This window comes from Meriones unguiculatus, chromosome 10, assembly GCF_030254825.1.
Source record: "Meriones unguiculatus strain TT.TT164.6M chromosome 10, Bangor_MerUng_6.1, whole genome shotgun sequence".
In the NCBI taxonomy this organism is placed as follows: Eukaryota; Metazoa; Chordata; class Mammalia; order Rodentia; family Muridae; genus Meriones; species Meriones unguiculatus.
In genome coordinates, this window is record NC_083358.1 from 73,141,182 (window position 1) to 73,158,607 (window position 17,426).

General features: G+C 38.0%; 1 protein-coding gene across 1 annotated transcript in view; it reads left to right on the top strand.

Annotated features, from left to right (window-relative positions):
• Positions 1 to 85: 85 nt before the first annotated feature.
• Gstcd (glutathione S-transferase C-terminal domain containing) overlaps positions 86 to 17,426 on the top strand; it is a 99,796-nt gene continuing 82,455 nt past the window's right edge. The window contains exons 1-3 of the mRNA XM_021650045.2: positions 86 to 222; positions 7,012 to 7,452; positions 9,659 to 10,126. Of these exons, the coding sequence (XP_021505720.1) occupies positions 7,033 to 7,452; positions 9,659 to 10,126 (888 nt within the window). The 5' untranslated portion in view covers positions 86 to 222; positions 7,012 to 7,032. The remainder of the gene's footprint in view (positions 223 to 7,011; positions 7,453 to 9,658; positions 10,127 to 17,426) is intronic.

The window sequence follows — 17,426 nt, forward strand, 5'->3', positions numbered from 1 at the left end:
TATGAATGACGGTGGGCGGGGGACTGCCCAGACACGCGGCCTCTGGATAGTTTTTTTTGAACTTCCACCTTCGGGGTTTCCCTGGAGGCGAAGGCTCGTCAGGCCGCGGCTTCCAGAAGTAGCCTCGGAGTCCCGGCTCGGGCCGGGCGGGAAGGCGCGGCGGCCCGCGTCGCCCGCACACGCTCTCGCGCCCTCCCTGCCTGGCCGCGCCCCTGCGCCCAGGTAAGGAGGGCGCTCGGGCTGCTGGCCCCCGCCACCCGCGAGGACCGCGCGGTCCCTCGGAGGTCGGCGGGGCTGGGCGTGGGGGCGAAGGTGGGGCAGAGGACGGCTCGCAGCCCCGGAGAGTCTTCTCCAGCCCCGCGTTCGCCGCCGACTTTCGGCGTGGGCCGCTCGGCTGCGAGCCGTTCCTGCCGTCTGCTTCCTGCGTGGGTCGCGCTTGCAGGGCAGCTTGGCGTTGTGAGGGTTTGCGTAGTCGTTAGGTGCGGCGGGGAGACCTCTTGGAGCACGCTTTAACTTTTCCCCAAGACGTAGTTGGCCAGTGCAAGCCCTTCCTGATTGGACGCTGTGCGTGGATACTGTTTTACAGTGACTCCCAGCGGGCTTGCCGGATTTGGGGACGTTTGCCTACGTTATCCTCATCAAAGCAGCGTTTCTCTTCCATTATTAATTTGGAACAGAAAATTTGAGATAGGCTTGCATGGAAATTGCTTTGGTTAAAAAAAAAAAAAAAAAGATACACAAACACATACGGCCCAACTTTGGCTTGGGAATTACATGACTCCCATCCCCTGACATGTCCAATTTCTGCCCAGAAATTCCTTAAGGTCAGAAAAATATGGACTAATGTATTTCGTACCACATGATTGCTAAAGAATGTGACGTTTGTCAAGTTTCTCTTGTGCTTTTCAACAGAAATGGTGATTAGAAGAAAGAATACAAAAAGCAGGAACTAGTGATGGTTTTAAGCATGTAAATGAATATAGTCTTGAAATGCCACGAGAATAAACCGTTACAATGCATCACCTGATTTGCTGTCATATTTAATGGATCCAATGTTAAGCTCTATGAGTTTTTGAAAACTGCGTTGCGAGGAGCATACACTACTACAAAGATGATGGCCTTAGTTGAAATTGTGTTTCAGGTGCATCATTTGAAGAGGCCTACCTTCAAGAATAAGATTGAGGGTTGAATTGTGTTTTATTAGTAAAAAAATCACCATTAAACTAGTAAGGGGCCAAGGAGCAGTGGGCTTTCAAGGAAGGGGAAATAGGATGCAGTGGCAAAATACTATATATTTGCCCACTGGAAACAAAACTAAAGCTTTGTGGTTGTGGACCAATGGAATTTTGTTTTAAACCTGCGATACTTTCAGGCTTTTATTTAAACAACACATGGTTTGAAATAAGCACAAACAATAATCCAGTAGGCCTTCCTAAAAACAGTCATTTGGCAGACATTAAAACATCTGGGCCTAACCCAAGTGTCAATCCATAGAATGGACAGTTACCTGGTTTGTGTTGTGTTTATCCTTAAGTGCAAAGTAACTCAATGGATTCTTCTGAACATTTATTGGGATACAGGAGTTTAAGCTTTGTATCCCAAAGTAAGTTTTGCTTGCTGATATAATTTTTTTTCAGGCTCGCTCATATTTTCCACATATTTATACTTCATACTGAGCATCTCTGTTAACCACAAGGAGCATTATGACTCCATAGCAACAGACAATTCTGTGAATCTCCAAAGAGATTGTATACTCTTCTATAACTAAGATTTCAGTAAGCGTTTCACTTCCAAACTTACGTCATTTTATATGTTATTTTATAAAAATTACTCTCCCTAATAAGAAAACAGGTAATTTTAATCATGGGCTAATTGCTTCTGAACTATAATCCTATATTACATACTATGAACTCTAAAAGCTGTATTTTTTCTTTGACTTTTATTTAGAGGTAATTGGCCATTTATGAAGGAACATTTTTTTAAAAATCTGTATTGTAATAAAGTAAAACTTAGGTTTGTAACTGGATAGTGCTGGTTGATGGAGAGAATTTGAGCAGGTTTAAATTTAGATTTCAGTATTTCAGAGAAATAATGTAAATGTACATACTTGTTAACTGTGTTAAACTTTTCATTTTGTATAATACATTCTGCTAATATGTATATTGACTTAGGAATTTATTTGTACTCCACCATTTTATGACTTCTTGTTTTTTATACCTCGGTATCAATTTTTTCAGTGTTTATGAAAAATCAATCTTCAGTCCATCATAGTCTACACACTTCCTGGGAAGAAATTTTGAAATAAAAAGCATAGTTGGATTTTCCTATTAAAATTTATGCATTTTAATAGTGTCACTAGGTAAAGAATTTGTGACTAAAGTTATAATGAACAGTATGGGCTGAGGTTTAACTCAGTGACAGAGTTCTTCCCTGGAATGAGTGTGGCCTGGGATTGATCTGTAGCACTGCCCAGAAAAAAATAAAGTAGCCAGCGTTTACTTAGGGACTTGCTCTGTAACCACCATTGTCCATTACCATAGCACACAAAATGGAAGGTGCTGCTTTTACTGCCCTCAGTTCATAACTGAGAAGACAAAGATGAAGAAAAGTTTTCTAGCTCCTAAGAGTCAGAACCAGTGTTTAAGTTCAGTTAATTTGTTCAAGAGGTCAGGTTTTTAGCCATCACTTTATAGTTCTTGAGGAAATAAATACTCTGTTTGCTAGATATGTGTGCAAACTCTTTAGTAGTTAAGGTTTCTAGTTTGCCTGAAAAATCAGTATTTGTGTCTTTGCTTCCTTGTTTACTTGTTTGGATGGACTCCAGTTACAGCCATCCTGAATCACTCATGTAGGTGAACTTGTTTCTTCATTTTTATTTACACTTAGGCCTTAAAGTAGATCAAGTTGCAAGAGAAAATGGTGTTGGTAAATGAAGTTAAAGTTGACTCAGACTGGAGCTCTCAGTTGTATTCTTGTAGTGACCGTTGGCAATAGGTTGTATATCCATTCATCTGTATTCATCCCATAAACTAAAGCTTGAGTAGTAGTAATCATTAAAAGTGCCATGTGATAAGCTACCAAGGAAACGGATGCTAGTTAAGATGCTAAGGAGTGACTGACGTGTGTTTTTAATTCACATGATTAGGAAAGGCTTCTTGAGATGATATGTGTTAGAGAAATCAGTTAAATGAGGAAGGGAAAATGAACAGCTAAACAAAAACTTACATCGGAGGTTCTGGTCTCTTTGAGGAACAGGAAGGAAGAAGTATAGGTGGAAGGAGTGAGAAAGGATATTAATGAAGTCAGCAAATAGAGAGGGAAATCACATTGGATCTTAGTGTGCTGAGGGGTGACGTTGTGCAGGAGATTGTGTTTAAAGACTGTTGTTGGAGAATAGGCTTGTGTGGAAAGTGGGGTGTATAAGATGTATGACATTCCTGTAAGATTAGCTGGTGATGACTTCAAAAAGTGGTTATAGGAGATGCTAAGGAATTAAAGTTCTATTTCAAAGGAGGAGATAACAAGATATGAGAGAGAAAGGATTTGAGTGGGGCTTCAGTCATTGAGGTAGGTGAATGGTGTTGCTGTTTGATCAACAATGGGGCCATTTAAAAAGTGAACAGTTTAGAAAGATACTCAGTGAAGTGTGAAGGAGCCTGGAGCTCAGGCAAGACACGCCTGAAATAAATGTAGGCGCCAGATAATATTTAAAGCCACTGGTACTGCAGGACACAGTGATGCTGTGGAAATGTGACTCGTGCATGGTGATGGACCACGAAGTCAGTCAGTAGTCATAACTTAAAAGGGAAAAACAGCATAAGATAATCGGATTTTTTCAGTATAATAGAATAAGTGTTCATGACATATCAGGTTTTGTGGTGCTTTTTCTGGCACTAGAAATTATATTAATATATATATATTGGCCTGAGCTACATCTTAGCCTTTTCTGATTTTGAAACAGGGCCTTCCTAAATTTCCTAGGCTAGCTTTGAATTCACCATGTAGGACAAGTTGGCTTCATATTTGTAATTCCCCTGTGTGACTAGAATTTGAGCCATGATTCATTGAGAGATCTGAATGGAATCAGGAAACAATGACAAAGAATTGTATTCAGAGTTAAAAATTGTCAAATAACCAGTATTTGGAATGGAGATTTTTATTAAGAATTATGAAGTTGGCATCCTTATTGAAAATATTTTAATAACATAATTTCTATTTTCACGTTGGTAAGATTGTTCTCGTAATTAAGATGTGCTTTAATTTATATTATACTCTTACAATATTGATATTTTCCAAAATTTTGGGGTTTTGAGGCAGATTCTCGTTAACACAGGCTGGTCCTAATCTGGCTGTGTGTTTTGGGATGACTTTGAACTCCTGATTCTTCTGCCTCCACTTTGAGCAATGTAAGAATATTATTTATTCTTAAAAAAAAAATATGAGCTTTAAAAATAGATCCCTTTAGATTCAGTTAATACTTTGAGTTTTTGAAACTGGTTCTCTCTGTAGTTTCCATCCTGGAATTCACTGTGTGGACCAGGCTGTCCTTGAACTCAAAGAAATCTGCCTGCCTCTCCCTCTGTAATGTTGGGATTAAAGGTTTGAGCCACCAAACCTGACTAGTATTTTTTTTTTAATGCAACAACAATAAAAAATACTATTATTTTGCTGCATAACATAATTTTTATCTGTCATATAGAATGTAATTAATTGTGTAATATTGAGTTGCAAAGGATCCTGACTTGAACTTTGAACATAAAACATTCAAATTGCTTTTTAAAATTCTAGCTGATAAAGAAGTATGTTTATTTTAAATATTCTTTTCTCTCTCTCCCCATCTCTCTCCCCCCACACACTCACATCTTGTCTCTCTCTCTCAGAGAGATCCACTTGCCACTGCGATTAAAGGAGTCCACCAACAAAGCCCAGCTGGGTTTTTTGTTTGTTTTGCTGTTTTGTTTTTTTAATATTTTAGATTAAGGGGGAAAAAAGCTGATTTCCCTTTTCATATGTGAAATGTTTTGTCAGATCTAAGACACATTAATAGAATGAAAATGCAAATAGCCTAAATGTCTAAATTTTATACTTATGACTTAATATAAACATTTGAGCATATCCTTGAAGATTTCTCTAAGTAGTGAACCTGAAGCTTTAATGTTTCCTTTTTACCTATTTATTTCTCCTGCAAATTTCCAGTCATGCTGACATAGAAGAGATAGATGCATGTTGTATTGGTCTTGTTCAGCTCCTGAAGCTTTATGTTTTGTCTGCTGCTTTGTCATTTTTCTCTCCGTGACTGCAGTATGACATCTGCCAGAGTTGAGAAGTAGCAAGTGAAAGGTTTCTGCTTGACAAAAATCTATTAAGAGGCAATGCAAGCTGTGTCCCAGAAACCTTGGAGACCCTGAAATTCACTCCTGAGTGTTTAAAGTTCATGATCTAACTAGGGAATTGTCAAAGTAGAAAAAAGAAGAGGGGAAAAGAATTTCTTTTTGCTAATGATATTTGTAAACTTTGAACCAAAACTGTGTTCTACTTCTGAAAACACAGGACAAGCCAAAACACCAGATTTGTACAAGTTTATTAAATGTTTAATACTCATTTCATAATATTAATGCATAATGGGGAGAAATTGTCCAGGGAGAGTAATTTTTTAAAGCCACAGTTATTCACCAACATTTTTGATCTTCAAGGAAAAATGACTAATATCTATGTTGGGAAAAATGCTAAAATCTGCTGTACTTTCTCATTTTTCTCTTGGATAGCTCATTAATTGTTCAGCTATCACCATGGGCAGGTACTTCTATTTTGTTTAGTTGGCATTTAACATTTATGAGTACCCACAGTGAGTAAAGTGTATGAATTGTATGCAAAATTTCTTTTTCATTGTTCTTTTGTACCTTTCTTCATACACACACACACACACACACACACACACACACGTTTTTTCCTCCACTACACCGGCTTCCAGTTATATGCTGTTAAATGCTTTTAAAGAGTGCCATCTAGTGTCAGTTTTTGAATTGTGGTTTATGGATTAGAATGTGGGCAACTCTGGACCCGGGACTCAGCAGTAAAAGTCCTAATTGATAAAAGCCTTAAGGAAATAATTTGATCTCACAATATCCTGTATGCATCTTTAAAACAACCACTGTGTATGTACTCGTCCTTGAATTCATCTAGTAAATACTTTTTACATACAAATATTTAGTAGCCTCTATTTTAAGCATAACAGTTAACAAAATACTCTTACAGAATATCCTAGTAGTTGCTGGAGACAAACATTAAATAAATAGTGTATTGTAATGGTGCTAAGTGCTGTGGAGGCAATTAAAGCACAGAAGGCAAAGTAAAGGGAGTATGTAGATTGGGGTTTGTAATATAAAAAGTAGTCAGTGAAATCTCAGTAAGATTTTGAAGTTGGAGTGTAGATAGAGTTCTAGAGATTCTTAATTCACTTTTGGGGGAAGCAGTAAGCAATGAGGAAAATTAAAACAAACTCAAAAGACATAAAATGATTACATCAAGGCCTGTGTAGGGCACTGATATTTCAGTAGGATGGAAAGATGCTACAGAACTTGAGCTGAGTAGCAGAATTTCATTTTTAACAGAACCAGTTGCAGGCAGGAGGGGCAGAGGCAGATGAGGGCAAAATTGATATAATTCAGAAGTAGTAGTGAGTCAGAAGCAGTGGAAATGATGCGAAATAAGCTCTGTATTTGTACTACAGGTAGACCCAGAAAAGATTGGCTGGGGGAGGGCTTGTAAAAAGAGTAAGAGTACTAACTTTCTATTACAACGTGCTAAGGTTGCTCATCCTAAAATCATTCCTGAAAATGTTTACTCATGCAGAGTGGGGAAAGTTTTTTTTTTTTTGAAATCCATTACTCATCCTTGAAGTAAAAATTCTGAGGTATAAATTCTTACTGATGTTTTTTTTAAAAACACTCATCTTTTAACTTCTAAATTGTTCCAGTTGAAGGCCAATAACCGCATTGATTTTTGTTATAGGTGACCCAATGACAGCAGAAAATGAAAGGCATTAAGAAAAGTGCCACAGAAGAATCTTTGTACCTGGAGTACTCTCACCAGACAGAAGGCTGCATCTTTCCTCTGCATACATCTGTGACTTTGTTTTTACTGTCGTACTGTGACTGCAAGGTCTTTAACATTTGCTTAGTCCTTACCAAAGAACCTGCAGACACTTCACTCCTAAGAAAGGCCCTGTCCCTGGATGTGGAAATACAGGTTATTTCAAGGCAGGAGCTCCCACCGATAGTCCAGAATTGCTGTTTGCCTGCTGTGGTGGAACAATCAGACACTTTTTGTAGAGCAGGACTTGCTGTTGTCCTAAGACACATAATCCAGAAATCCTATGAAGCTGAGCCCTCAAGAAAAGAAATTTTGGAACTTCTAGGTTTTAAAAAGACTTGTTTGAAAGCCTGTGCTGAGGTAAGTATAAGGTTTCTTCTGCTTTTTAAAGCTAAAAGTAATAACATTTACAACAACATAATTTTAACGTGCTTTGGTAACTATTGGACAGTTGAGCCCTTTACATGATATCATTACGGAGCAATACTAAAAAATAAGAATTTAAGATGTATTTTATGAAGTTTAGATACATTGTTTTGAAATAATCCCTTCATCATATTGAGGATCTTTAAAAAAATGTTCATATAGAGAGAAAAGCTTAAGTTGTAGTGTCTTGTAAGCCCTGAAAAGTTTTTAAAACTTTGGGATTGTCTTAATTACTTTTCTATATTTTGGGGATCACAGTTGCAGAGGCTTAGAGTCCATGACCGTCATGGCAGAGAGCATGACAGCAAGTAGGCATGGTGCTAAAACAGTAGCTGAAAGTTCACATCTTGTCACATAGCCATGAGACAGAGAACTTAGAAGGAATAGCTTGAGTCTTTTGAAATCTCAAAACTGCTCCACAGTGCCACACCTCTTCCAACAATGCTAAGCCTCCTAAGCCTTCCCAAACAATTCCACCAACTGGGGATCAAACACTTAAATATATGAGCTTAGGGTTCATTCTCACTTAAACCACCACATTCTACTTCTTAGCCCACACAGGCTTGTGGCCATATCATAAAGCAAAATGCATTTAGTCCAACTTCCGAAGTCCGATTGTCCTTCACAGTCTCAGACTGTTTCAGAGTCCATGTAAAACAAAAACAAAAACAAAAAGAAAACAAAAAAAACTTAAGTACTTTAACATATGGTTGCACAGAATTTACATCACCGTTCCAAAAGGGAGTGAGGAAATACTGGACCAATGCAAGACTGAAACCCAGAAGGGCCAACTCTATACCATAGCTCCATGTCCAATGTCAAAGCTCTACCCTTTGGACCTAGCAGATTGCAACACACTTCTCTCTTGGGCTGGTTCCACCCATGTCTGCAATTCTCCTTGACAGCTGTCTTCTCATGGCTCTGGCATCTCCAACATCTTGGAGTCTCCAACATGCTCCAGAGAGTAGCTTCTCAAAGCTTCCATTCAGGGCTTTTTAATCATACAGGAAGCAGCTCTTTTTAATCATACAGGAAGATTTTGCAACTTCTTAACTCTTGTGTCCTCCATAATTCTAAAGCCAGACTGTATGCTGCCCACTTGGGATGAAGCCTGGCTCCCTTGAATTATATTTGCAAAAGTCTCTTTTGTTGTTGCATTTAGGAGCAGAAGATTCTTCAAGCTTTATATATATATATATATATATATGCTTTATATATATATATATATATATAAATTGGAAGGTTAACTGGATAGGGTCTTGTCCTGAGGACACCCCTCCTTTTATTTCATTTTGCATATGACCTGTCCTTAATCTTTTTTAGGACAAACAAGCCTTGGTTCCAGCATTAAATTTTCTGGTGTTCTTTTTTTTCCTTCCAACTATACATTTTGTATTTTTGTCTCATTTGTTCTTTTTCACTGTAGAACAGGGTAAGAGTGATTACTAATAACCGTGGGACTCTTGATAACCATTAGGCTCTCTTGAAATCTCCTCAGCCAAGAAAATTAGAGAACTAAAAATTTTAATTTAGCCTCAGGCAGATTTTTAGGACAAAGGCATAAAGCAGCTGCATTTCTTTGCTAAAATATGGCAAGAATGGTGTCTAGCCCAGTTGCTAATATTACTTTCCTCTGAAACCTCTTCAGCTGGGGCAGTTATAGTCTACATTGCTGTTCGCACTATTGTTTTCCATGCTCCTACTAGGGTGGCCTGGTAAGCCTATCTTATAGCACGCAGCTCTCTTAGTTCAAACTCTTTCACAGTTATAGAAAAAATACAGCATGATCAGGCCTGCCATACCTCCAATGAGGCCATATTTCCTAATCCTTCCCAAATAGTTCCACCAACTATGGCCCAAGTATTCAAGTATATGAGCCTATTTGCATTCAGACCACCACAGGGGTAAGGGTATGATGATGTATTTAGTAAGAGGATACAGGAACACAGAAGCTACATCATTTAGGGGTTTTATTTTTGAAGCATTGTAATAGGTTTTCTGCTCTAGCATAGAAGCCAAGCTCAAGGATGCTTTAGCCCATCCCTTAAATTATTTAAACCAGTTTTATTTCACAATAACAGCTGATTTTCTTCAGTATGTGTTGAGAGGAGAGAATTGCTCACATCTTGCTTGTTTGTAGGTTAGTCAGTGGACCAGGCTATGTGAACTCACAATTCCTTTGGCTGTTGAGAATTTTCTTCAGGAGTCTTCTGACCAGTCCCCAACTATCCCTGAAGAGATAATACAGCTTGAAAGAAAACTGAGCGAGCCTGTCAGAGTACACAATGATGACAAACTCCGCAGACAGAAGCTGAAGCAGCAGAAGGCTGCTGGAGTTGGGCCTCCCTCTGGTAAGGGAAAAGCAAAGAGTAAGGCCAGTGCACAGCAGGCACCCAGAGAGTTGGCTGGCCAATCCAAGAGTCTAGAGCTGAAGGTGGCCTTCTCAAAGCTCACAGTGCAAGAAGAGCCAGCTGCTGCCGGCAGGGAGCCTTCTCATATCAGGAAAGCAAAATCCGCTGACCTTCCACCTCTGGAGCACGTGTTTGCAGAAGGACTGTACTTCACTTTGGCAGACATCGTGCTTTTGCCCTGTATTCACCCCTTTTTGGTAAGGATTCGTCTACAATCTGTATGTTACTATGCGCTTCAGTTTGCTACATTGTTTGGGTTTGCATTTGATTCTACTTCTTACCTGCCATAGTTCTGAGCAAATTTTAACTGTTTCTGCTTGCTTGTTTGTAAAATGGAGGCTGTCTGTAGGCGGTTGGTTCTCTTCCCTCCAAAGGTGTTAAAGGCTTGGTCTTCAGCCTACAACATAATAAAAGATGGTGGAACTTTCAGGTGAGACCCATTGGAGGAGGCTGTGGCAATGGCTGTGTGCCCTTTAGCTGATGGCATTGTGGCCCTTTCTGTCTTTTTTGATTCTTTATTTGGATGAGGTAGTAGTTCTTCTCCTCTCCCCCTTCCTACTGCATGTTCTGTGCAACCAGAGATCCAAGATAACCAGCTCAAGTGACCATGAACTGAAATCTTTGGAACTGTGTGGCAAAATAGATCTTGTCTTATTAAGTTTGTTGTCTCAGTAATTTTTTCATAGTGATGAAAAGCTGATTAACATACTCTATAGTGTGATCAATATAAGGAATTAATAAAACTATAGTTAATTTTGAGTTACTAAAATGTTAGTAATGGATATTATTTTTAATGTTAAGTTGCTATTAAAATTATCTTTATAATAATATAAATTCCAATGTGAAAAAAACAAAAAGACAAAAATTAAAAAGATTTCTCAGTTATATTTTATTATAAAATAGTCAGTTAAAATACTAAACATTAAACTGGGTATTATCAAATCAGAATTTTCTCCCCTCACTTGAATACTTCTCCCTAAGATTGCATGCTTTTTAATAATGTGGGAAAATTCACATGTGAACTTTCCTAGTAGAGTTTATTTGCCAATGTTTCTATTTATCTATGTACTCTATCTATTTATCTGTCTATCTATCTCTCCTTATTTCTTTCTATTTATCTTTCTTGAACTCTGTGGGGGGAAAAAAAACCCAGGTGAAATACCAAAATGACCTTTTAAGTCTTCTACTTGGTTCTTAGTAGCTGCATTTTTCCTAATTTGAACATGTTTCCCATTTCCCTGATAAGAACCCAGAAACCAGACTTTATTCTACAATCATCTCATCTTAGGTATCTCCATTGGAAGGTGAAAAAAAAAAAAAGACTTCTAATGAAAATCTGTAAATTTGGCATTGATACAATGTGGAGAAATTGGTATTTTCTTAAAGAACCTTTTGTTGTCAAAAGTGAAATGAAACAAGAATAGCAAGCAAATTATTTCAGAATTAAGCAACATAGAAGGAGAAAGAAATGGGAATTGTTTAGGCATTAATTGGTATTTTAAACGTCCAATGGCTTTCTTTTCTTAGATGATTTTTAGTTTCATTTATCCCTAACGCTTCCCTTTTACGACTATAAACATCAGTCTTTAGAGTGGTCATACATTATGATAGTCTTGGTATTCATGATTTCTAATTTCTCAGGAGCTCATAGTGGTATGCTCATTATTTGTAGACATTGCTAAAGGTATGTATGTCTGGAGCTGTTATAAGTACTAGAAATACAGTGCTGAGCAAGGCAGTTAAGATCCCAGACTTCATTGGAGTTAATTTTCTCATTAGGGGAATGAAGAAATGAACAAGTAAACAAACAAATAATATTTATATAAAATAATGGTAAGTGCTACAGAGAAAATAAGAATATTTGATTTTTTAATTCAAGAAAGCAAAAGACAAATTGGATTCACCTGCATGAAGGTGACTTTAGGTCGTCCAGATGGCCCCATTCATCTCAGATGATTTGCATTTCATTTTAGATGAATTTAAATGTTATTTACCTGATTGGGATTAATCAAAGCCAAAGTATTTCTAATTGGCTGGATTTTTCCCATCTCTAATCAGGTAGAGTATCAACTTAACTTCCTGAGTAAGTCTGATGTTACAAACGAACACCGGGTTTAAAATAGAGCAAAACTGGTCAGTGAGATGGCTTAGCAGATAAATTCATGTGTCTAGTGCAAGACATACAAAGTTCCATCCATGGCACCCACAATGGAAGGAAAAAGCAGTCTTCTGAATGCCATCCTCTGACTTCCACAAACATACCTTGGCACATGTGTGCCTGTGCTGAAACATATACACCATACACATATGACAGCAGTAGTAATAAGCTATTAAGAAACAAGGTAAAAATATGTACTTTTCATTTTTTTAGCACACAGTTTTGAGAGAGACTCATATATCCTAGGCTAGTCTCAAACTTCCTATGTAACTGAGGATGACTTTGAACTACTGATCCCTCTAACTCTACTTTCCAAATACTGGGATAACTGGTGTGTATCATTACACCCCAGGACACAGTGAGGGACTCAAGCTTGGGGCTTGGTATATGCCAGGCAAGCACTCTGCCAACTGCGCTATACCCACAGTTCGCTGTTTCAATGACATTTAACATGTAAACCAGAGTTCCCAAAAGAGAGAGTCCCAGACATAGTAGATGTCCTTTTGTATGAGGCTTCCAGGTAAAATAACAAATAGCAACAGAAATAACGTCATCATGATGCTCACTCTGATTTTATTCACAAGATTGTTTACTCCTAGTAATGTCAATTTAATAACAAAAACTTTTTATCATATTTTATTTTCATAAGTGTATTAAACATAGTTATACATAGAGAAACATAGTTGCTATATTTTCATGAATTAGTTTTATAAAAATTGATAATACCTGTTAGAATTTAATCAAACAAAAGTTATGTCTAAATTCCCAGTTTTTGCTATGTGCACATCAACTTTCATTGTTGCTAGAGCAAAATAACGTGTGGCTTTTGGAGGGGTCAGGCATACTATATAATGTTATTTTTGTTGATGAGGGAGGGAGGGAGGGACTGGGAGGGAATGAGGGATCGGGACACGGCTGGGATACAGAGTTAATAAAATGTAACTGATGAAAAAAAATAAAGTAATAAAAAAAAACCAGAAGGAATTTCAAATCTCATCATCCCAGTTCTTAGTTGAGCTTTCTCACTGCAGCTGGGGGTTCCTATGGCCTATTTCCTGCTTCCCTTTCCTTAAGTTTTGGAAGAACTGACATACTGAATTTGTGCATGAGTGATTCTTGAAAGTGTGTGCATGTGTGTATGTTACACAGAGGTTAGAGGATAATGTCAGGTGTGCTTCTCTATTCCACTGAGATAGTTCTCAGTGAATTTTGGGCTATGCTTGTGGTCAGCAAGCTCCAGAAATCCTCTTTCCTTCCCACACCCTCACTGTGCCTCTTCATTAGCACTGGGATTCGAACTTAGGTCCTCAAGCTTACACAGCAAGTGCTCTTATCTGCTGAGCCATCTCTCTAGCCCTGTATTGATTGATTCATGGTGGTTGTAACGTCTGTTTACACTCCCACCAGCAGTTAAGTTAGGATTCTTCCTTCCACCCATTCTGACCAGATTTTGGTATTTGTTTTTGTTTTTATAATAATAGGCATTGTGACTAGGGTGAGATGAAATCTCTGAGTGGTCTTCAAATGCATTTCCCTGATGGCTAAGGATAATGAAGACTCTAAAATACGTATTGGCTTCTTTTGAGAGCTGTCTATTCAGCTCATTAGCTCATCTGCTGTACTGATTGGAAAATTTTGTTTACCTTTTTCAGTTCTTTGTGTATTTTCCTAACTCCTATCTGAAATTGAGTTAGGTAGATTTCCTTCAGTTCTTCAGGCTGTCTTTTCCCTCTGCCAATGTTTTCTTTTGCTGTGCAGACTTTAATTTCACCAGCGCCATTTTCAGTTTTTGAGATTACTTCCTGTGCTATTGGAGTTCTGTTCAGAAAATTCTTTTGTATGCTTAGGTCTTGAAGTGTTTTTCATATGTGTTCTTACAGCAACTTTAACATTTTAGATTTTAAATTAAGGTATTTGGTCAGTTTGGAATGTTTTTTTTTCTTCTGAATGAAAAAGAATTTAATTTCATTCTGCAGTGGATATCCATTTGTACCAGCACCATTTGTTGAATAGGCTATTTTTTTAAACAACAAGGACATTTGTTTAACCATGTTTGTAGCAGCTTTATTTATTTCTTTGTTGTGTTCTGTGTGTCAATAGGAAATTCCCTCTGCTGTAATCCTTGAAAAAACATGATGTAGAGGCTGCAGAGATGGCTCAGTAGTTAAGACCATGTCCTGTTCTTCTAGAGGACCTGCATTTGATTAGCACTACCTGAATCAGGCTGCTGGTAACTGTCTATTACTCTAGTTCTAGAGGAATCTGTCTCTGGACTGTGTACCTGTACTCAAACGCATGCACATGCACACACAAGCTTGCACGCACACACACATACACACACTGCTTTTGGCATCTTTGTCAAAAATTATGTGGCCATAGCTATGTAGGTTCTTTCCTGGATCCTCTATTCTGCTGCATTTGTCTTAAAGTGTGTTTTTGTGCCAGTGTCTAGTCTCTTTATGTCTATTGCTCTATAATATAATTAAGGTCAGATATTGTCCTACCTCCAGCATTGCTTTTTCTATTTAGAATTGCTCTGGCTACATGTGATCTTTTGTGCTTCTATATAAATTTTAAGATTTCTTTCTTCCTTGCTTTTTTTTTGCTATGTCTATGATGAATATTATTGTTTTTTAAATAGAAATTATATTGATTATAGATAACTTTTCACAATATAAGCCATTTTCACAATATATACTTTTAGTACTCGCACGAGTGTGTGTGTGTGTGTGTGTGTGTGTGTGTGTGTGTGTGTATCAGTCATGGCACATATGTAAAGGTCAGAGAACAACTTTGTGGAGCTAATTCTTTCTTTCTACTGGTGGGTTCTAACTATTGAAATCAAAGCCCTTCAGTTTGTATGGCAAGCACTTGCACCCTTTGAGTGATCTTGCCTGCCATGTTTTCACAGTTTTAATTTTACCAATCCAGGAGCATAAAAGGTGTTTTCATTTTCTGGTGTTTTCTTCAATTTCTTCTTCAGTGTCTTAAAGGTTTCACTGTAGAGGTCTTGCAGTGCCCTGGTGAAGTTCCTTGTTTTATTTTTAAGTTGTTGGGAAGCTAAACAGAAAATTCTCTGTAGAGGAATATAGAATGGAAGAGAAACAGTTAAAGAAATGTTCAATGTCCTTAGTCATCAGGGAGATGCAAATCAAAACGACCCTGAGATTTCACCTTATACCCATCAGAATGGCCAAGATCAAAAACTCAAATGACAACACATGCTGGAGAGGATGTGGAGAAAGGGGAACCCTCCTCCTTTGCTGGTGGGAATGTAAACTTGTACAACCACTTTGGAAATCAGTTTGGCGCTTTCTCAGACAACTAGGAATAGCGCTTCCTCATGATACAGCTATACCACTCCTAGGCACATATCCAAAATATGCTTAAGTACACAACAAGGACATTTGTTTAACCATGATTGTAGCAGCTTTATTTGTAATAGCCAGAAGCTGGAAACAACCCAGATGTCCTTCAACTGAGGAATGGATACAGAAATTGTGGTTCATTTACACAGTGGAATACTATTCAGCAATTAAAAACAAGGAAATCATGAAATTTGCAGGCAAGTGGTGGGAACTAGAAAAGATCATCCTGAGTGAGATATCACAGAAACAGAAAGTCACTCACAGTATATACTCACTTATGAGTGGATACTAGGTATATTATATAGGATAAATCTACAAGAATCTGTACACCTAAAGAAGGTGAGCTTGACGGAGGACCCTAGGTAAGATGATCAATCCTCACTCAAAAAGGCAAAAGGGATGGACATTGGAAGAAGGAGAAAACAGAAAACAGGACAGGAGGTTACCACAGAGGGCCTCTGAAAGACTCTACCCAGCAGGTTTTCAAAGCAGATAATGAGACTCATAAACAAACTTTGGGCAGCATGAAGGGAATCTTATGAAAGAAGGGGGAGATAATAAGAGCTGGATAGGACAGGAGCTCCACGTGCATAGCAACAGAACCAAAATATCTGGGCACAGGTGTCTTTTCTGAGACTGATACTCCAACCGAGGACCATTTGCAGATATAGCGTAGAACCCCTGCTCAGATGTAACCCATTGCAGCTCAGTATCCAAGTGGGTTCCCTTGTAAGGGGTGTAAGGGGAACAGGGGCTGTCACTGTCAGGAACTCAGTGGCTAGCTCTTTGACTGTCTCCCCCTAATGGGGGCGCGGCCTTGTCAAGCCACAGGGGAAGACAATGCAGGCAGTTCGGATGAGACCAGGTAAGCTAGGGTCAGATGGAAGGGGAAGAGGACATCCCCTATCCATGGACTTGGAGATGGGCATAGGAGGAAATGAGGAAGAGAGGGTGGGGTTGGGAGGGGAGGAGGGAGGCGACTACAGCTGGCATACAAAGTGAATAACCTGTAATTAATATAAAAAAATACAAATTTAATTTAAAAAAAGAAAAAAAATTAAGTTGTTGGGAATGGGATATTTTCCCTAATTTATTTTTTGTTAAGTTCCTTATGGGTATATAAAAGTAACTGATTTTTGCATGTTGATTTTGTATCAATTGCAACTTTACCAAAAGTGTTTATCAAATATAAAAGTTTACTGGTGGAGTCCATAGAGTTTTTTAAATATAGAATCATGTATACAAATAGGGATAAGTTGGCTTCATGTGTTTCTGTTATATCCTACTTATATATCTTTCTTGCCTCAGTGCAGTTAAGACTTCAGGTACTGTACTGAGTAAGAGTGGAGTTGGTACACTGTACTATGCTGAGTGAGAGTGGAGAGAGTTGGCACCCTTGTTTCATTCATTTCATGAAATGTGTCAATTTTTCCTTAATGTAATGTTGACTATGGGTTTGTCATATATAGTCATATTATGCTTAGGCAGTTGAACTTTGTCAAATACCTTTTATATCTATCAAGATGATCATATAATTTGTTTTGATTATATTTTTGTGGTTTATTACATTTATTGCTCTACATATGTTGAGTAAATTTTGTATTCTTGGGGTGAAACCATCATGTTATGTGTGGCCTTACTGTGTTCTTGAATTCAATTTGTAAGCATTTTATTTAGGAGTTTTGCATCTATGTTCATAAGAGAAATTTGTAGTTTTCTTTTTCCTGTTATGTCTTGATTCAGTTTTGATATCAAATTTAAAGTATCTTTGTAACATTCTTCTCTTTTCTATTTTGGAACATTTTGAGAAATAAGGGTTATTAGATCTTCCTTAAAATTGAGAATTCACCAGTAAATCCATCTGATGTAAGGCATTTCTTTGTGGGAATCTTTTCATTACTATTTGTGGTGTGAATGAGAATGACCCCCCCATAGACTCATATTTGAAAAGCTGGTCCCCAGTTGATAGAA